A 20,445-nucleotide genomic window follows, 5' to 3' on the forward strand; every position below is an offset into this window, starting at 1 on the left:
GGGGGGCTGCCTCTTTCCACTGATTGACTGTGCCAGCTGCTTCTGTAGTCATGATCCCCCCTCCATCTCTACCCAGTTCTCTGCCAAACTCCCTCCTCTGCATTTTCGTAGATTTTATAAACATGTGAGAGGCTGGCTGGCAGTGCCCAGCCCAGGCGTTTTGAAGGGGTAAAAGATGATTGGAGGACTTGGGATTCCCTTTCCTCACCAATCAGGCCCCAGAGACTCACCCTCCCTGTCCCCTGATTGGCCCCTTGGGTCACCTGAAGCGGGATAAAAGGGGCAGCAGGGCTGACTCTCAAGAGACCGGTCAGGGACCTGCCAGAAGGAGATTCAAAAAGCTGGCAAGAGCTGAGCCAGCGGGGCAGGAGCAGTTGCCCCAGAAGAGCCTGAAGGAGCAGGACCTAGAGGCAGCAGTTGGACCCTCAGCAGTGCGGCTTGCGGCCAGCAGGAGAGGCTTCCTGCTGGGCTCCAGGATCCCCTACGAGAGGCTGTGGCCAGCAGGAGAGGCTCCCCACTGCACTCCAGGATCCCCTACGAGAGGCTGCAGCCAGCAGGAGAGGGTCCCTAGCTCGGCTCCAGGATCCCCTACGAGAGGCTACGGCCAGCAGGAGAGGCTCCCCAGATCCAGCAAGGGTCTGAGCAGTGACCTGAGAGGCTCCCAGCTCTGCTTCCAGCTCCTCCGATCAGAGGCCAGGCAGCTTGATGTGAGGCTGGGGCTCCTTGAAGGTCAAGACCCCTAGCAGCTTGGAGCAGTACAAACATTGGTGGCTGTGTGGTAGTTTCTGCCCACCAAGTAGAAGCTCTGAATTCAAGTCCCAGCTTGTATGACTTGGGGTGAGTGAGCTAACAGGGAGAAATTCCTCTTGGGGTGCAAAGGGGCCATTGTGTTTTCCCCCTTTCTCTCCCTCCAGGTACCGAGGCCCTATATTCCTTGTCCTTTAACGTTTTGTATCTTGTGCCTTTTGTATTTCACCAACCAGTATTGTTTGTTCTGCTGTTTGTGTTTTATATTTTGGTTAACCCTGTCTTTTGTCAACTGGATGAGTATGTCTGTGACTGTAAGCGTCTAGCCTTTGTTGAATCCTGCCCCTTGGAGCATTGTAGTGTTCCCTATACCCCCTGGTTTCTACTGGTTATGTTCCCAGTACTGTTCTCTCATTAAAAGGTATATGGTTAAGTCCCCATTGGTGGTCTGGCTCTGCTCTATGGGGGGAGAAGAGTCCCTACACCTCCCATAGTGCTTGTGCACCTGCTTTGATCCCTTCAATTGGAGAGGGGGTACCTTTTGGAGTACTGCTCAGGTTACAGACATTAGGGCTGGAAGGGACCTTGGGAGAGCATTGAATCCAGTCCCCTGGACTGATAACTCTGAAACTCATGCTAAGCTTGGGCCTACTCGCAAAGGTTAAAATACAGGGTACTGATGCTAACTGCATAATACAAGAGGTTGCGAGTTCATGGCTAGGCCATCTAAGAAGGAATAATGAAGTATCTCTTCCACCTTATCTTGCTATGTTCAGGATGATTTCAGGCAGACTCTTAGTTGTCTGATGTGTAACCACATGAAATGCCTATCCACTACTCGGAGGGTAGGCAGGGGATACTGGATAGGTTGCAGGGGTGGGCTAGCAAAAACAGGATGCATTTCAATACTGACAAGTGCAGGGTGCTGCACTAGGGCAATAGTAACCAGCAGCACACGTATAAGATAGGAAACTCCCTTCCTGAAAGCACGGAGGCAGAAAGGGATCTTGGAGTCATTATTGACTCCAAGATGAACATGAGCCGACAATACGAGGTCACAGTCAGCAGGGCTAACCAGACCTTATCCTGCATCTACAGATGCATCTCAAGTAGGTCCAAGAAGGTGATCCTCCCCCTCTATGCGACACTGGTCAGACCACAGCTGGAGTACTGTGTCCAGTTCTGGGCACCCCACTTCAAGAGGGATGTGGGCAATATGGAGAGGGTCCAGAGGGCCACCCATATGATCCAGGGACAGCACAAGAGAAGGCTGAGGGGGGACCTGGTGACTGTCTATAAACTCACTAGGGGGGACCAGAAGGGTTTGGGGGAGACCTTGTTTCCCCTAGCGCCCCCCGGAATAACAAGGAATAACGGCCACAAGTTGTTGGAGAGTAGGTTCAGACTAGACATCTGTAAGAACTACGGGCGGCTAGGATCTGGAACCAACTTCCAAGGGATGTGGTGCTGGCTCCTACCCTGGGGGTCTTTAAGAAGTGGCTTGATGCCTACCTGGCTGGGGTCATTTGAGCCCAGTTTTCCTCCTGCCCGGGCAGGGGGTCGGACTTGAAGATCTACAAGGTCCCTTCCGACTCTACTTCTATGATTCGTATGGTAAATATTTCTTTTGCAATATCTCGTGTTTATGTGCAGAAAGAGACATTCTCCATATATAATAGATGTCTCCTCCTGATTTTAATGTTTTTCCTGGCTGTTAATCAGTTTCTTGATATGTTCCAAACTGGATGATCTCTTGTGACTGAACAAGGTAACTCATTCAAATTAGAAATTTCTGATAACCAGTAATGAGCAGGTTTTTACTGTCAGTTACTGCTTGGGACTCTTGATTTACACAACTAAAACAATGCTTTGAAGATGCTAAACTAAGGGTATACAAAGGCTGTAAAACAGCAAACAGTGCACGTGCTTCAAGAGTGAGAAATCTCTCTGACACCAGTTACTGATGCGCCCAACTTACTCAAGAAGTTGAAGAGAAACAGACCGCCTCTTCGTCACCTGTTTTGGCAAGAAATCATCACCTTATAGCTAATTACTGGACTGGTTTGGTTTGGGCTCACTTGACTTGATTTTAAATACTTGTAGTAAATAAAGCCTTTCTGTCACTCATTGAACGAGGTGTCGTGTCAATCCCTAGGCTAGTCCAGAATCCTAGGTTTTTATCTGCTAACACCTACCCACAACAAACCCGTGCTGGCTGTCCCTCAGAATGCTACCCCAACCATAAATGTCCTCCTTCTTGCAACTCAAGAGCCTAACATGCCACAACCAGGGATCAGGAGAGAGGACAAAGCTGGGAATAGAACAAAGAAAGGCCCTGGGGGAGTTAGTAGGAGCCAGTTGTCCTAGAGAAGGCACCCTAGTGTGAAAACACTCTTCTACCTGTGGAGGCACTGACTCCTTTCAGGAAATGATGGGGATGACATCTCCGGGACTGATTTAAAAATCATCCCCTCCCAGGTTCCCCAAGCATCTGGGCTGGCCTCTGCATAAGGAGTTTTTTTTTAACCCCTCACCCTCAGCAAACCTTGGGGGACAGCCTCTGTGTCCTTTAGGTTCTGCAGGGCCCTAGAAGGCAACAACAGTGGGTGAATTCTTGCTGCAGTCCATCAGCATGAGACTGCTTGCTTGGATGCAGACACTGGTAGGTGCTGAGCAGGTAAATGTCACCAAACCCTTCCTTCACTGCTGGCAAAATTATGGATGGTCCTGGATATGGATGCATTTTTGCTAAGCCAGTTTGGAGGAGTTGAGGAAGCACTTCCCACACTATAAGCACTGATGTGGCTTCTCTGACATGTGGATGAGCTGGTGCTGGGCCAGAGAGAAGGAGCAGGTGAAGCTCTTTCCACACTCTGAGCACTGATGAGGCTTCTCCCCCGTGTGGATATGCTGGTGCCGAGCCAGACTGCAGGAGCGAGCGAAGCTCTTCCCACACTCCGAACACTGATATGGCTTCTCCCCTGTGTGGATACACTGGTGCCGAGTCAGGCTGGAAGAGCAAGTGAAGCTCTTCCCACACTCCGAACACTCACATGGCTTCTCCCCCGTGTGGATATGCTGGTGGCGAGTCAGGCTGGAGGAGTGAGTGAAGTTCTTCCCACACTCCAAGCACTGATGGGCCTTCTCCCCTGTGTGGAGACGCTGGTGGTGAGCCAGGCCAGAGGAGTGAGTGAAGCTCTTCCCACACTCCAAGCACTGATGTGGCTTCTCCCCTGTGTGGAGATGCTGGTGCTCAGCCAGGCTGGAGGATCGAGTGAAGCTCTTCCCACACTCCGAGCACCGATGTGGATTCTCCCCTGTGTGGAGACGCTGGTGTTGAGCCAGACTGGAGGAGTGAGTAAAGTTCTTCCCACACTCCAAACATTGATGCGGCTTCTCCCCCGTGTGGAGATGCTGATGTCGAGCCAGGCTGGAGGAGCAAGTGAAGCTCTTCCCACACTCCGAACAGTGATGTGGCTTCTCCCCTGTGTGGATACGCTGGTGCTGAGCCAGGCTAGAGGAACGGGTGAAGCTCTTCCCACACTCTGAACACTGATGTGGCTTCTCCCCTGTGTGGATACGCTGGTGCTGAGTTAGGCTAGAGGAGTGAGTGAAGCTCTTCCCACATTCCAAACAGTGATGTGGCTTCTCCCCTGTGTGGATACGCTGGTGCTCAGCCAGGTTGGAGGACTGAGCAAAGCTCTTCCCACACTCTGAACACTGATGTGGCTTCTCCCCCGTGTGGAGAAGCTGGTGCTGAGCCAGACTGGAGGACTGAGTGAAGCTCTTTCCACACTCCAAACACTGATGCGGCTTTTGCCCCATGTGGAGATGCTGGTGCCGGGCCATGGTGGAGGAGCGAGTGAAGCTCTTCCCACACTCCGAGCGCTGACGTGGCTTCTCCTCAGCTCTACCCCTGTACTTGGTAGTGAGCTCCTGCTTCCCTCTGAGGCCCTCCTCACTTCCTTGGCTTAGATGTAGTGCCTGTTTCCAGTGGCTCTTAAGGGCTCTGAGCTCCACAAATTCTTCCTTGCACCTAGGGATCTTTCTGGGTTCTGTCCCTTCTCCACTCTCATGCCCAATTGGAGATGGTACCTGGTTCACTGCTACATATTCCTTCAGCTTTTGGGGCCTCCCCTGACTCTTGTGCCATTGATCCTCCTCAGGTCTCAGGAAGTCCATTTCACCCAAACTTCCTGTGGAAGTCTGTGGTGGCTCCAGGTCTGCGGAAGCCTGCTCCTCAGCTCTGCTCAGCAGCCAGGCACCTCCTGCATGGTGAAGAGAAAATCCACATTAGTCCCTACTCTGCTGGCAAAGGGCAAACCCTGCTATTCCTTCAGCTGCCATAGGCCTCAGAGCATACCTAAAACTTAGCACTTGTGTTCCCTAAAGAAAACAAGGTCTTCCTGCCAAAACCCCAAGTGCTAGCACTGTAGGAGGGGTAGGTCCCTGCACTGGGCTAATGTTCCCTACTTGGCAAAGTTCAGAGCAGGATTTTCAGGAATTTCTGGCCCAGTTGTCAGCCCCATCACCTCAGGCCCTGCTAGGAGAAGCACATGTGGGACACGTGCACTTAGACAGTACCTGAATGGCTTCATGCCCTAATGGACTAAATAGGAGGGAAGGACGTAACGCTGTGCCTCTCTCTTCTGAAAGGAGCAGGGCTGTGCTTCCTGCCTGCTTCCAGGGCAAGGTCTGGTGCAGGCAATGAGCCCATGGAGCTTTCCCTTGCTGACAGGTTCCAGGTGGGCTCCATGTCACAGGAGTCTGCACCAGTCTAAGGCCTTGGCATGAACCTGAACCTGGACTGTGCTGAGTCTCAGGCTTTGTGACAGTCAGGACCCCAGAGAGGAAGCAGGAAGGGGGTAATTCTGGTGAAAGCCATGGGGTATTCACTTCTTCCCACAACTTAAAAGCTTCTGAATCCACCCCATGCCATGGAGCCATTTAATGCAGCCTGAGACCCTGCTGAAACACTTCCTGGGTTCCAGGTCAACCAGACCAAAGGCAGGGAGAACCCCCGATTCTTCACTGCCCTACGGTAATGGCTCAACGGAGCCTCTGCATACCGTGCTGATTTCCATGGGGGAACTACAAATCCCATCATGCCCTGGGACAGCATTTCAGAGAGTTTTTGCTACTTTGGACTGGGGAATGAATTCTTACATTGCTGAGTGAAGACAGATACTTAAGATCGCAGTGTCCCAGGGATACCCGATCTGGGTTAAAAGAAAAAATCAAGACACTAAATCCAATTGTCCCCTAACGTCTGTCATTAGAGGGAGAAAAAGGGAACAGCAGCTTGTCTGCACCTCTTTGAATGTCAGATAATGGGAACCAGGTCTGCAATTCCCCGGTACCCCTGGCACTCTGGGCATAGAGCACTTCTGAGAGGGGTCAGATGGAAGGGACAGCTAAAACTCACCTGGCAAAAGGTCCTCCAATCTACGGTCCTCATCATCACAGACCCAGAGGTCCACCTGTCCTCGTTGGATGCTGCAGATTAAGTCAGGTGTGGGACCTTGATATCCTGTTTGGGACAGTGGTTAAAGAGGGGCTGTGACTGGGTTCTAGCTGCAGAATAACCAAACAGGATTTGGGGAATGGATCCAAGCTTTGTGTTAGGATCTTGATGGACAAGGGAGGATGGGCATTTAGGATGTAACAGAAGGCACTGCAGGGAGAAGCTTTCAATACATGATGGTCTTGTCACCCAGGTGGTGGAGGGATGGTCACAGGAAACAAAGCACCAACCATTCCTGGTTTAGAAAAGACATTAAACTGACAGAGTCACCTGGGAAAGATGTAGAGATGCAGTGATCTGTGATGTACTAGAAGGCAGACAAATAAAGTTTTACTGTTCTCAAGGTACCAAAATGAAGAGATGTTGGACACACTTATGGATAGATAACATCTCTTATCAGTGTAATTCCAGGAAAAGAAGTGGTAACGAGCTTATTCTCAGTGAAGGTTTAAAGCCAGGACTCGTGGCAGGGAAAAGCATCCAAGTCAGGTGAATGACCATAACACATCAGGGTCCCAGGGGTGGCCGTAACACCCCCTGGTGGCTCCATCACTGTGCCCCACACCATCCCTAGAGCATCGACCCCTAGAGCATCATCCCATCAATAAGGCATCGAGCCCTGAGCCTGCCACTGGCAGGGCTCAAGGCAGCTGATGCCCCCCTGGCACTCACGAGGCTTTCCAGCCTCATCCCAAACCACTGCTAGAAACAGTAACATAAATCATAAGTCCCTGTAGTGTAACATAAACAACAGAGAAGGCAGTCCTCTTCCTTTAAGAGGGCAAACCTCCCAGCACAGGCTCCGTGTGAGCTCCCCAAACCTCGGCGTTCCTAGACGCAGCAAACCGTGAGCCCAGCATCCCTGGGTGGCTCGCCTGGGCAGAAACTCCTTCCCCTGTGGCAGCCAGGAACAGACTCCCTTGCCAGCCCCAGCCTTGGCCTCACATGCTCCCAGGGCCCTGCATAGTTTCCTAGTTGGTAGGGTCAGAAGGGACCTTGACAGATCATGAAGTCCGACCCCCTGCCATGGCAGGAAAGAGTACTCGGGTCAAATGACCCCAGCAAGGTGTTCATCTAGCCTCCTCTAAAAAAAAAAAACCCAGGCTAGGAGCCAGCACCACTTCTCTTGGAAGTTGGTTCCAGATCTTAGCCACCCTGACAGTGAAGTAGCGCCTCCTGATGTCTAGTCTGAATCTACCCTCTGCCAGCTTGTGACTGTTATTTCTAGTCACTCCTGGTAGTGCTCGGGGGAACAGGGACTCCCCCAGTGCTTGCTGGTCCCCTCCGGCTAGTTTGTAAACAGCCACTAGATCCCCCTCAGCCTTCTCTTGTGGAGGCTGAACAGGTTCAGGTCCCGTCGCCTCTCCTCGTACAGCCTGCCCTGCTGCCCCCTGATCATACGAGTGGCCCTCCTCTGGACCCTCTCCATGCTGTCCGCATCCCTCTTGAAGTGCGGCGCCCAGAACTGGACGCAGTACTCCAACTGCGGCCTGACCAGTGTCGCATAGAGGGGGAGGATCACCTCCTTGGACCTGCTTGAGATGCATCTGTGGATGCATGACAAGGTATGGTTGGCCTTCCTGACCGCATCCCCACACTGTCAGCCCATGTTCATTGTGGCATCAATAATGACTCCAAGATCCTTTTCTGCCTCTGCACTGACGAGAAGGGAGTTCCCAGCCTGTAGCGATGCTGCTGGTTCTTCCCCCCAGGTGCAGCACCTTGCACTTGTCAGTGTTGAAACCCATCCTGTTCTCATCCGCCCACCCCTGTAACCGGTCTAGGTCCGATTGCAGCCCATTCCTCCCTTCTAGCGTGCCCACATCCCCCCACATCTTAGTGCCGTCTGCAAATTTGAACAGGGTGTTTTTCACCCCCTCGTCCAAGTCGTTGATGAAGATGTTGAACAGTGTGGGCCTGAGGACTGAGCCCTGGGGGACCCCACTGCCCACATCCCTCCAGGTCGAATAGGACCCGTCCGCCACCACTCTCTGGGTGCGACCCTCCAGCCCATTAGTGACCCAATTGACTGTGTAGGTGTCAACGCCACAGTCCCCTAGTTTTTTAATGAGAATGGGGTGAGAGACAGCGTCAAAGGCCTACCTAAAGTCCAGAAATACTACGTCCACTGCTACACCTACATCTAAGGATTTTGTGACCTGGTCATAGAGAGCCACCAGGTTGGTCTGACAGGACCTGCCCCTAAGGAACCCATGTTGGTTGCCCCCTAAACATAATCTCCCCTGCTGGCCCCTCGCATACATCTGGTCAGGTGACTGCCTGGACTGGCTGGCTGCTAATTGCCTCATTAGCCCTGCAGAGCTCCCGACCTGAATGCTTTTCCTCTTAAAGGAACAGAGAGCCCCAGACTCTCTGTTACACTGACAAAAACTTTTTCTGGGAGACAGGGTAATTCGGTATCACCGGCACGCAGGAAAGGCTGATTTTATAACAACTGTAGCTGCAAGTCAAGCAATCATCCCATCCTATGGGAGGATCATCCCAGAAGGGGAAAGGAGTTCACACATTGCCAAATACTGCAGGGTTTAACACGAAGTTCCTGGGACTCATGGTTATGGACAAAACATGGCACAAGGACAGACATTTCACAGCATGTGAAAGGCCATATTGTAGAAATGGTCTATATGGTCTTTGTTAAGCTTGAGAAACCATTTGAGCATGTCCCTAAAGAAATCCTCTGGGGGAAAAAAAGGTAGGTGGGGCCCATGACAGGGAGAGAGGGACCCCAACCCAGTCAGCTGCAGGGTCCCCTCAGAGTCGAGACCTCCCTCTCTGTTACCTCAGAGGCCTCCATCCAGATGGAACCCCTGGTTCCAGGCTCCACGTGGACGGAGCCTCTGGCTCTTGGCTGCGGGGGCTGCCTGGCATGTTTCCAGGCACATCGGACTGGGATCATAGTTACCTGCCCTTGCGGGGTTTTTTCCACTTTGGAGTCTCTGGGGTACCAGATAAAGGAGCTCCAGGCTGCAGTCCAGAGACTGAATGCCATCAGAGACGGTGAGCAGGAGACAGACTCCTCCTGTCAGACTCATCCAGCTCACCAACCACTACGCCATGCTCCTTATCCATGTGGGCACGAACGACATGGCTTGGAGCAATCCCAGCCGGGTCATGAGACGCTACAGGGCTTTGGGAGTGGGGCTTAAGGGGTTGGGGGCACAGGTAGCGTTTTCCTCGATCCTCCCGGTTTTGGTATATGGGCTGATGCGGGAGAGGAGGATCGAGGTAGTTTACCAAAGGCTTTGGCTTCCACAATCACAGTCCGCTCTTTGGCGAGAGAGGTGGTGGTCTCCTGGGAAGAGACAGCCTCCACTTCACTGCACTGGGGAGGCGACTTTTCTCAGCCAGACTGGCTGACCTGCTCAACCGGGCTTTAAACTAAGCCCACCAGAAGATGGGGGGACTACCTCCACAGCAAGCCCACTGGGCAACTTTTGCAAATCCAGCAAGCTAATACGCTCAAGGGAACCCACCCCAGAACGATGTGTAGGGAAGACAAGGTTGACCGGTGGGACACTTATGTGCCTGTACACCAATTCCAGGACCTTGGGGAATAAACAGAAGGAACTGGTCTTCTTGCTAAACAAGAATGACTACGACCTCGTAGGGATAACGGAGACCTGGTGGGACTCCACCTATGACTGGGCCACAGATATAGACAGCTATACCTTGTACAGGAGAGGGGGTGTAGCTCTCTATGTCAAGGAAAGCTACGCGTCCCTGCAAGCCAACATTGAAGCCCAGGGTGGACGACTGGAGACTCTCTGGGTTAAAATCCGTGGTGAACGTGGCACAGGGGACACAATGGTGGGAGTCTACTACAGACCTCCTAGCCAGAATCAAAAGCTCGACCAGGAATTCGCCAGGGAACTAGCTGAGGCTGCACGCTCCCAGTGCATGGTTGTCATGGGAGACTCCAGCTACCCAGACATCTCGTGGAAAGAGCACTCGGCCAAATCCGAAGACTTGCAAGGCTTCCTCGTGTGCGTGGATAAGCTCTACGCGACTGAAGAAGTCAATGGACCAACGAGAAGCAAAGCGCTGCTCGACCTGGTACTGGCAACGGGGGATGACTTAATCAGCGACCTAACGATCAAACGGAAGCTGGGAGACAGAGACTGTGAGCTGATCACCTTCACCGTCTGTTCACCAAAGCGCCCCAAGGGATGACAAGGTCAAATGGTCACAAACTCCTCCATGACCATTTCAGGCTGGACATAAGGAAGAACTTTTTTACTGTCCGAGCCCCCAAGGTCTGGAATAGCCTGCCATCGGAGGCGATTCAAGCACCTACTTTGAATGCCTTCAAGAGACATTTGGATGCTTATCTTGCTGGGATCCTAGGCTCCCTGCTGACTTTCTGCCCCGGGGGCAGAGGGCTGGATTTGATGATCTTCTGAGGTCCTTTCCAGCCCTCATGTCTATGAAATAATGTCTATGAAACCATCTGCCGTAAAGCTGGCAAGCCAGTCAGCAATGCAGAAGTTCTCGACTTCAGGAAAGCTGACTTTGACAAGCTCAGGAGACTTGCTGGCGAGGCCCTAAGGGACCATGACCTGAAGGGGAGGGGAGCTCAATACGAGTGGTTGCTCCTCAAGGGAGCGATCCTGGAAGCACAAACCATGTCTATCCCATAGATTCATAGATGTTAGGGTCAGAAGGGACCTCAGTAGATCATCGAGTCCGACCCCCTGCATAAGCAGGAAAGAGTGCTGGGTCTAGATGACCCCAGCTAGATACTCATCTAACCTCCTCTTGAAGACCCCCAGGGTAGGGGAGAGCACCACCTCCCTTGGGAGCCCGTTCCAGACCTTGGCCACTCGAACTGTGAAGAAGTTCTTCCTAATGTCCTATCTAAATCTGCTCTCTGCTAGCTTGTGGCCATTACTTCTTGTAACCCCCGGGGGCGCCTTGGTGAATAAAACCTCACCAATTCCCTTCTGTGCCCCCGTGATGAACTTATAGGCAGCCACAAGGTCGCCTCTCAACCTTCTCTTGCGGAGGCTGAAAAGGTTCAGTTTCTCTAGTCTCTCCTCGTAGGGCTTTGTCTGCAGGCCCTTAACCATACGAGTGGCCCTTCTCTGGACCCTCTCCAGGTTATCCGCATCCCTCTTGAAGTGCGGCGCCCAGAATTGCACGCAGTACTCCAACTGCGGTCTGACCAGCGCCCGATAGAGGGGAAGTATCACCTCCTTGGACCTATTCGTCATGCATCTGCTGATGCACGATAAAGTGCCATTGGCTTTTTTGATGGCTTCGTCACACTGCCAACTCATGTTCATCTTGGAGTCCACTAGGACTCCAAGATCCTTTTCCACTTCCGTGCCACCCAGCAGGTCATTCCCTAGGCTGTAGGTGTGCTGGACATTTTTCTTCCCTAGGTGCAGCACTTTGCATTTCTCCTTGTTGAACTGCATTCTGTTGTTTTCTGCCTGCTTGTCCAACCTGTCCAGGTCTGCTTGCAGCTGTTCCCTGCCCTCCAGCGTGTCCACATCTCCCCATAGCTTTGTGTCATCCGCAAACTTGGACAGAGTACACTTCACTCCCTCGTCCAAGTCGCTGATGAAGACATTGAAGAGTATCGGTCCAAGGACCGAGCCCTGCGGGACTCCACTGCCCACACCCTTCCAGGTCGATACCGACCCATCCACCACAACTCTCTGGGTGCGACCTTCTAGCCAATTCGCCACCCACCGGACCGTGTAGTCATCCAAGTCACAGCCTCTTAACTTGTTCACCAGTATGGGGTGGGATACCGTATCAAAGGCCTTCCTGAAGTCTAAGTATATGACATCCACCCCTCCTCCTGTGTCCAGGCGTTTTGCAACCTGGTCATAAAAAGAGACTAGATTAGTCAGGCATGATCTACCTACTACGAACCCGTGCTGGTTTCCCCGCAGCATTTGTCCTGCCGGGCTCTCGCATATGTGAGCCTTGATAATTTTTTCAAAGACTTTGCCAAGGATGGAGGTGAGACTGACTGGCCTATAGTTGCCCGGGTCCTCCTTCCTCCCCTTCTTGAAAATGGGGACCATACTGGCCCTTTTCCAGTCCTCCAGGACCTGGCCCGTGCGCCACGAGTATTCGAATATTCCCGCCAGTGGCTGCGCAATGACGTCAGCCAGTGCCTTCAGCACCCTTAGATGGAGCTCATCCGGGCCTGCTGACTTAAACACATTCAGTTCCTCCAAGTGACTGCACCATTTCAGGGTCTACGCACAGTAGTCTGGCACCTTGCTGCTGCCTCTCTACCATCCCAGGGAGAGACTTGTCTTGCCCCTCGCTTAGGAACACTGAGGCAAAGAACTAGTTGACGAGTTCACCCTTGTCCCCCCTGTCTGTCACCAATTGCTTCTGCCCATTTAGCAGGGGTCCTATTCCACCCTGGGCCTTCCTTTTACCCCCTATATAGCTGAAAAACAATTTCTTGTTATCCTTAACTTGGGATGCCATCCTCAGCTCCACGGTAGCTTTGGCCTGTCTAACTGCCTCCCTACAAGCGCGAGCAGAAGAGGTATATTCATCTTTAGTGATCTCTCCCTGTTTCCACTTTTTATGCGCTCCCCTTTTAGCCCGTAGGCTGCTCTCGATTTCTCTGGTCAGCCAGGGAAGCTTTCTGGCCCCTTTCCCTCTTTTTCCTCGCATCGGGATCGTCTCCCTCTGTGCCCGAAGGATCTCCCTCTGTGCCCGAAGGAGAAATCAATGTCATATACCTTGATTTTAAAAAAGCCTTCCATCTGGTATCCCATGATCATTTCATAGAAAAACTGGCCAATTGTGGCCTCGGCCACATCACAGTCCAATTTAGATAGCACTGAACGGAGCATGCTAGGATTGTTAAATGCGTTTGGACAGGACACGCTAGCCAAGGGAGGAAGGAAATCAAAACAATTCCCTAAGGAAGAGCTGTTAGTGACTGTACGTACGCAGGTGGAGGAGGTTAGATCAAACAAAGGAGACTATATTAATAAGAAATGTGAGCAAGGTCTGATCACTGACAGAGCAGTGGGGAAGAACTGAATTTAAACCTCCAGCCAAAATTCATGAAGATGAGACTATTGAAATATAGGAAGATGACTACAAAACTCCACAGTTCACATACCTCCAGGGAAAAGCAAGAAACAGAGCTTTACCCAGAGAAACGAGGGCTTGGAAATTCCTCAGCATCTGGTCCCGGTAAAGCACCTTGTCTTCACCTTCCAGCAGCTCCCACTCCTTCCGTGTGAAATACACAGCCACATCCTCAAACACTTCCTGGAGCTGCAGTCACAAACATTACACCATCAGCGTCTCCTCTACCAGCTGCTTCCAGCCCCCACAGCCCAGTCTGCAATCACTCTGTATTACAACTAATTGCAGGCTTAGCCATCACAGGAAAGGGTGTAATACTCCCCAGTCTTCAGCTGATGTGATGTAGATGCAGCTGTGCACAAAGGAGTCCATGCGTCAGCTTTAGCCCAGCTCATCACATTTTATTTGCTCAGACCTTTGAGGCAGTTTGGGCAGTACTTTTAGGGGCAGGGAGCCCCAGCTCCATGCACTCTGGCCAGGCCTTCCCATACCAGCACCCCTGGCTATCTGTATTGTGGAAGGAGCTCCTGCTAATACCAGCTTGGGGTGTTTGCAGCCTCCATCACCACAGTTTCATAGTTGGTAGGGTCGGAAGGGACCTAAGCAGATCATCAAGTCCGACCCCCTGCAATAGGCAGGAAAGGATGCTGGGGTCAAATGACCCCGGCTAGGTGATTGTTTAGCCTCCTTTTGAAGATCCCATAAAAAGTGGAAACAAGGACAGATCACCAAAGACAAATATACCTCCTCTGCTCATGCTTGTAGGGAGGCAGTTAGACGGGCCAAAGCTACCATGGAGCTGAGGATGGCATCCCAAGTAAAGGACAACAACAAGAAATTGTTTTTTAGATATATAGGGAGTAAAAGGAAGGCCCAGGGAGGAATAGGACCCCTGCTAAATGGGCAGAAACAATTGGTGACAGACAGGGGGGACAAGGCTGAACTCCTCAACTAGTTCTTTGCCTCAGTGTTCCTAAGCGAGGGGCACGACATGTCTCTCACTGGGGTTGTAGAGAGGCAGCAGCAAGGTGCCAGACTTCCATGCGTAGATCCTGAGATGGTGCAGAGTCACTTGAAAGAACTGGATGCCTTTAAGTCAGCAGGCCCAGATGAGCTCCATCCGAGGGTGCTGAAGGCACTGGCCGACATCATTGCACAGACACTGGTGGGAATATTTCAACGCTCGTGGTGCACGGGCCAGGTCCCGGAGGACTGGAAAAGGGCCAATGTGGTCCCCATTTTCAAGAAGGGGAGAAAGGAGGACCCGGGCAACTATAGGCCAGTCAGTCTCACCTCCACCCTTGGCAAAGTCTTTGAAAAAATTATCAAGGCTCACATATGCGAGAGCCCAGCAGGACAAATTATGCTGAGGGGAAACCAGCACGGGTTCGTGGCAGGCAGATTGTGCCTGACCAATCTAGTCTCTTTTTATGACCAGGTTACGAAACGCCTGGACACAGGAGGAGGGGTGGATGTCGTATACTTAGACTTCAGGAAGGCCTTCGATACGGTATCCCACCCCATACTGGTGAACAAGTTAAGAGGCTGTGACTTGGATGACTACACAGTCCGGTGGGTGGTGAATTGGCTGGAGGGTTGCACCCAGAGAGTCGTGGTGGATGGGTCGGCTTCGACCTGGAAGGGTGTGGGCAGTGGGGTCCCACAGGGCTCGGTCCTTGGACCGATACTCTTTAATGTCTTCATCAGCGACTTGGACGAGGGAGTGAAGGGTACTCTGTCCAAGTTTGCAGATGACACAAAGCTGTGGGGAGAAGTGGACACGCCGGAGGGCAGGGAACACCTACAAGCAGACCTGGACAGGTTGGACAAGTGGGCAGAAAACAACAGAATGCAGTTCAACAAGGAGAAATGCAAAGTGCTGCACCTAAGGAGGAAAAATGTCCAGCACACCTACAGCCTAGGGAATGACCTGCTGGGTGGCACAGAAGTGGAAAAGGATCTTGGAGTCCTAGTGGACTCCAAGATAAACATGAGTCGGCAGTGTGATGAAGCCTTCAGAAACGCCAATGGCACTTTATCGTGCATCAGCAAATGCATGACGAATAGATCCAAGGAGGTGATACTTCCCCTCTATCGGGCGCTGGTCAGACCGCAGTTGGAGTACTGCGTGCAATTCTGGGTGCCACAATTCAAGAGGGATGCGGATAACCTGGAGAGGGTCCAGCGAAGGGCAACTCGTATGGTTAAGGGCCTGCAGACAAAGCCCTACGAGGAGAGACTAGAGAAACTGGACCTTTTCAGCCTCCGCAAGAGAAGGAGGAGAGGCGACCTTGTGGCTGCCTATAAGTTCATCACAGGGGCACAGAAGGGAATTGGAGAGGTTTTATTCACCAAGGCACCCCCGGGGGTTACAAGAAGTAATGGCCACAAGCTAGCAGACAGCAGATTTAGATTGGACATTAGGAGGAACTTCTTCACGGTTCGAGTGGCCAAGGTCTGGAACGGGCTCCCAAGGGAGGTGGTGCTCTCCCCTACCCTGGGGGTCTTCAAGAGGAGGTTAGATAACCATCTAGCTGGGGTCATCTAGACCCAGCACTCTTTCCTGCCTATGCAGGGGGTCGGACTCGATGATCTATTGAGGTCCCTTCCGACCCTAACATCTATGAATCCCCAATGTAGGGGCAAGCATCACCTCCCTCGGAAGTTGGTTCCAGCTCCTAGCTACCCTGACCGTGAAGTAATGCCTCCTGATGTCTAGCCTGAACCTACTCTCCGTCAACTTATAGCTGTTATTCCTTGTTACTCCCAGTAGTGCACCGGGGAACAGGGATTCTCCTGTTGCCTGCTGGTCCCTCTTGGCAAGCTCGTAGGCGGCCACCAGATGCCCCCTGATCATGCAGGTGGCCCTCTTCTGGACTCTCTTGATGCTATCCACATCCCTCCTGCATAGAATCATACTACTTGGGGTTGGAAGGGACCTAAACAGATCATCAGGTCCAACCCCCTGCCCCAGGCAGATTCGAGTGCTGGGGTCATATCACCTCAGCCAAATATTTATCCAGCCTCCTCTTGAAGACCCCCAAGGTAGAAGAGAGCACCACCTGCCTTGGGAGTCCATTCCAGAGCCTGGCAGCCCTAACTGTAAAGTAGCGCCTCCTGATGTCCAGCCTGAACCTTCTAACAATTTGTGGCCGTTATTCCTAGTAACCCCCGGTGGTGCCTGGGGGAACAGAGTCTCCCCCAATTTCTGCTGCCCACCCCGGTGAGTTTGTAAACAGCCACCAGATCCCCTCTCAGCCTTCTCCTGTGGAGGCTGAATAGGTTCAGGCCCTTTAACCTCTCTTCATAGGGCCTGACCTGCTGCCCCTTGACCATGCGAGCGGCCCTCTTCTGGACCCTCTCAATGCTAGCCACATCCCTCCTGAAGTGCAGCGACCAGAACCGGACACAGTACTCCAACTGTGGCCTGACCAATGCCGCATAGAGGGGAAGGATCACCTCCCTGGATCCACTTGTGATCCACCTGTAGATGCACGACAAGGTGCAGTTAGCCTTACTGACCACTTCCTCGCATTGGCAGCTCACGTTCATCCTAGAGTCAACAATGACTCCAAGATCCCTTTCTGCCTCTGTGTTGACAAGAAGGGTATTCCCAGCCTATAGGCGTGTTGCTGGTTCCTTCTCCCTAGATGCAGCACTTTGCACTTGTCCGCGTTGAACTCCATCCTATTCTCATCCGCCCACCTCTGTAACCTGTCTAGATCTAGCTGGATTCTGTCCCTCCCCTCCAGCATGCTCACCTTGCCCCACACTTTAGTGTTGTCAGCGAATTTGGACAGTGTGCTTTCCACACCCATGTCCAGATCACTGATAAAGATGTTGAACACTACAGGCCCCAGGAGAGACTTTCTTCAAGTCTCTTCACTCCCCACATACTTTACACCACCCCTGGCTCCTCCTATGCTCTGCCCCAACTGTACTCCCATCCCCAACTGGACCTGGTGCCCTGCTCACCTCCAAGTTCTCTGCCTGCTTTGGAGGCCTGCCCTGCCCCTTCTGCATTTGGCCTGGCTCAGTGGTCAGGGAGCTCCTCTCCTCCAGGCTCCCTGGGAAAGTACTCTGGAGCTCCAGGATTACAGGCTCTTCTCCAGGAGGCTTCTGCTCAACTCTCCTCAGGGTCCCAGCACCTGCGGGTAGGGAATAGCACACACAGGTTAGCCCTGGTGCTGCTGGCACAAGGAAAGCCCTGCTACTCGCCTGTATGGGCCTGGGACCGAGGCTTCACAGTGTGGAAGATGGGGGAGAAGGAAGACTCAAAATCCCGCAGCTCTTGCTAACAAACCACCACCAGTATCAGGCTGGAGATGAGCTGCAATAACTCCCAGTGCAGGGTGGTGATCACGTCACCATGTCAGAGCTTTCCTCTGCTGACAACTCCCAGGTCCCTTCAGTTTCAGGGGAAACTGCAGTCTCATTTCCCCATCACCTGCACCAGGCCCTCATCGAGCACAGAGGACTCACGGGGGCACAAGAAAGGGGCCAGTGAACCCTGACTGTTGGAACATGAATTAGGTTATTGATTGTTATCGTGGCAGCATGACGTGGCCCAAACAAGATAAAGCCTCTCTCTGCTGGATGCTGCACACATGCAGTGAGAAAGATCAGGAACCCCTAGCCTGGGAGCTGCCCACACACAGAGACCAGAGCTCTGTCCCAGCCCAGCCACGTGGTTACAAATATTGCAGCCCTGTCCTGGGCAGGGGCAGACATTCGAGCCTCTTCCCCTGCATGCAGGACAGCCACTCAGGCACCCAGACCCACACCCGGGCCTCCATCCTGTACCTCACCTGACTCCTGGTGGGGCAGGGACTCCTCTTTGGAGACATGAGGTGGCTTGTCCTGAGACCCCAGGGCTTCCCTCTCTCCAGACTGCTCCAGAGGCCTTTCCGCATAAAGGGCCTGTAACTGCTCTGGCCAGGAATCACCAGGGTCCCGCAATGCTGAAGTGGGCTGCATCTCGTCTGAGGGCACTTCCTCAACCTTCACACTCACTGTGACCTGGGGACGAAATAAACGTGTCACTGGGGATCTGGGATCAACAGAACATGGAGGGAACATCCCTCCAGCACATGGAGACACGGACAGCAGTGTCCATGACCAGGGTGAAAAGTTTTCACCTGGAGCTTCTTGTCGTCCTCCTTCTGTACTAGCCGAAATACCTCAGCTGAGGACTCAGCAGGTCTCCACCCTGTGTCCCCACTCCCAGCTCTGCATCTCCTTGGCCTGGAACTGGTCCAGGATTTGCTCCTGGCTGCGGTGCTGGGGCTCCAGCCAGCACTGACAGCGCTCCTGCAGGTGACTACAAACCTCCCCCGGCATCTTGGCTTCCAGGTAGTGGACACGCCAGAAGCATTGACACCAGGTCTCTGGGGTGGAGAGGTTGTCCCCTGGGGCCAAGTTTCAAGTCTCTGAGGGAATCTCAGGCATGGCCTGCATCAGCTCCTGCCCCGGATCTCCCGGCATTGGACCGGCTCCTCCTGCAGCTGCTGCTTTACAGGTGGTGCCCTCCCCCTCCCCCCCCAGCCTGGAGGACACGAGGGACTTGTCCTGCCTCCCAAGATCCTGCCTGGAGACCCCCTGGGTCCTGCTCCCTCAGCATCACCTCCGGCTGCAGCAGGGCTGCGAACAGAAGGGCCACGGCTGCCACGGGCGCCTGCGCAGACACCGTCTCTGCCAGGACAGGCCTCCCGCAGCCCGGGCCTGGGCTCACGCTCCCCTGTGCTTATGCACGGCGCCTGCCCACAGCTTCCAGGCTCCAGGGCCCTGCAGGAAAGCAGACAGCACCGACATCACCACGTGATGGGAGACCTGGGACACCTGGGACCGTGACCCTGCCCCTGCCCCAGCCCCGACCCTCCCCGCGCAGAGCAGACTCGGGGTCATCCTCCCTCCCCTTCTGCCCCGCACTGGCTAAGGGGACTAGGCTGGCCCGACACCCCCAACCACAGCCCCCCCCAGCCTCTTGCCTGCGCCAGGCCTCGCAGCTGCCGCCTGGCCCCAGCGTGGCCCCGGGCCCCCGTCTCCAGGGTGCCTCCAGGGCCCCCCAGCGCTGACCCCCCCCAGCACAGCTCCTCCTGCGCAGCCCTGCAGCCCTTCCCACGGGCCAGCACTGCTCCCCGGACACGTGTCAGGGCCCCGAGCCCCTGCCCAGGCGGGACGAACTCCAGTCCCAGGACCCGTGCCCACTTCACTCCGGAGGGGCAGCGTCTGCCCCAGTCCCCCCACGCAGGCCTACGACTGCACAGGCTCCCGCACGCCCGCCGCAGCCCCTCACCCCGAGCCGGCCGCCCGGACCCGCCGCGCCCCGCCCCGCCCCGCCGCGGGGGCTCCTGGGAGCTGAGCGCTAATCCTGCAGCCCCGGCTCCTCCCTCGCTCCTTCCCCATGACGTCAGCGCCGGGGCGGGGCGGGCGGCCCCCGCCCACGCCCCCGGGGCAGCCAGAGCCGGGCCCGCCCCGGCCCGTCGCGGGGGAGCGGGGCTGAGGACGGGGCCTTTCCCGCATGGAGACGTCCCTGGGCCTCGGCCCGGCCCGGCCCCGCTGCGAGCGGAGGAGGGGACCGGCCCCGGCTCCGGGTCCGTCGGGCCGGGCAGCGAGCGGGTGAATCCGCACATCGGGGACACCCGCCGGCATCGTTGGGGCCGGGGCGACCGGGAAGGCGAAACCCCCGAGCTCCGGGGCGGAGCAGAGCCCTAACTCGCCGCCCCCGGGCAGGGGTGCCGCCGCCTGCGGGACTTTTTACCATCTTTAATGTTCCCTGGGCCTGAGGAAGGGCACGTGTGCCCGAAGGCTTGCAGGAAAAGATCATGCTTTGGCGATGTCTTACTTGGTCTAATAAAAGGGATCTTTTCTGAGCCAAGAGCTCTGGAGTTTTGCATTTCTCTTTCGTCCCAACCCGAGTGCAGGGGGACCCCGAGCTGGGTGCTTTGGGATCCTCAGACCCCCACCGGAGCTGGCAACATGAGGGGCCCTGAGACCCACGCAGTCCCCCCGTGCAGGGGGACCCTGAGATCTGCCCAGAACTGACTTATCTCAGGAGCCCCACCCAGGTGCGGGGGCACACC

At 54.2% G+C, this 20,445-nt stretch overlaps 1 protein-coding gene across 1 annotated transcript; it reads right to left on the reverse strand.

The window, feature by feature from the left end:
• Positions 1–2,420: 2,420 nt before the first annotated feature.
• LOC109280195 (zinc finger protein 883-like) lies at positions 2,421–19,691 on the reverse strand. Its single transcript, XM_059721232.1, has 6 exons — positions 19,659–19,691; positions 18,172–18,382; positions 17,339–17,511; positions 13,426–13,552; positions 6,173–6,277; positions 2,421–5,015 (listed from the first exon to the last, which is right to left on the reverse strand). The coding sequence occupies exons 2-6, from the start codon at positions 18,338–18,340 to the stop codon at positions 3,535–3,537; spliced, it is 2,055 nt and encodes a 684-aa protein (XP_059577215.1). The 5' UTR covers positions 18,341–18,382; positions 19,659–19,691; the 3' UTR covers positions 2,421–3,534.
• Positions 19,692–20,445: the final 754 nt, after the last annotated feature.

This window comes from Alligator mississippiensis, chromosome 2, assembly GCF_030867095.1.
Source record: "Alligator mississippiensis isolate rAllMis1 chromosome 2, rAllMis1, whole genome shotgun sequence".
Lineage (NCBI taxonomy): Eukaryota > Metazoa > Chordata > Crocodylia > Alligatoridae > Alligator > Alligator mississippiensis.

Coding starts and splice junctions, on each gene's coding strand:
- LOC109280195 (XM_059721232.1), bottom strand. CDS start 18,340: ATGCAGCCCACTTCAGCATTGCGGGACCCTGGTGATTCCTGGCCAGAG. Junction 17,512..18,171: donor CCTGCCCCACCAGGAGTCAG/GTGAGGTACAGG, acceptor CCCTACCCGCAG/GTGCTGGGACCCTGAGGAGA. Junction 6,278..13,425: donor CCAAGCCCTCGTTTCTCTGG/GTAAAGCTCTGT, acceptor TGTCCCAAACAG/GATATCAAGGTCCCACACCT.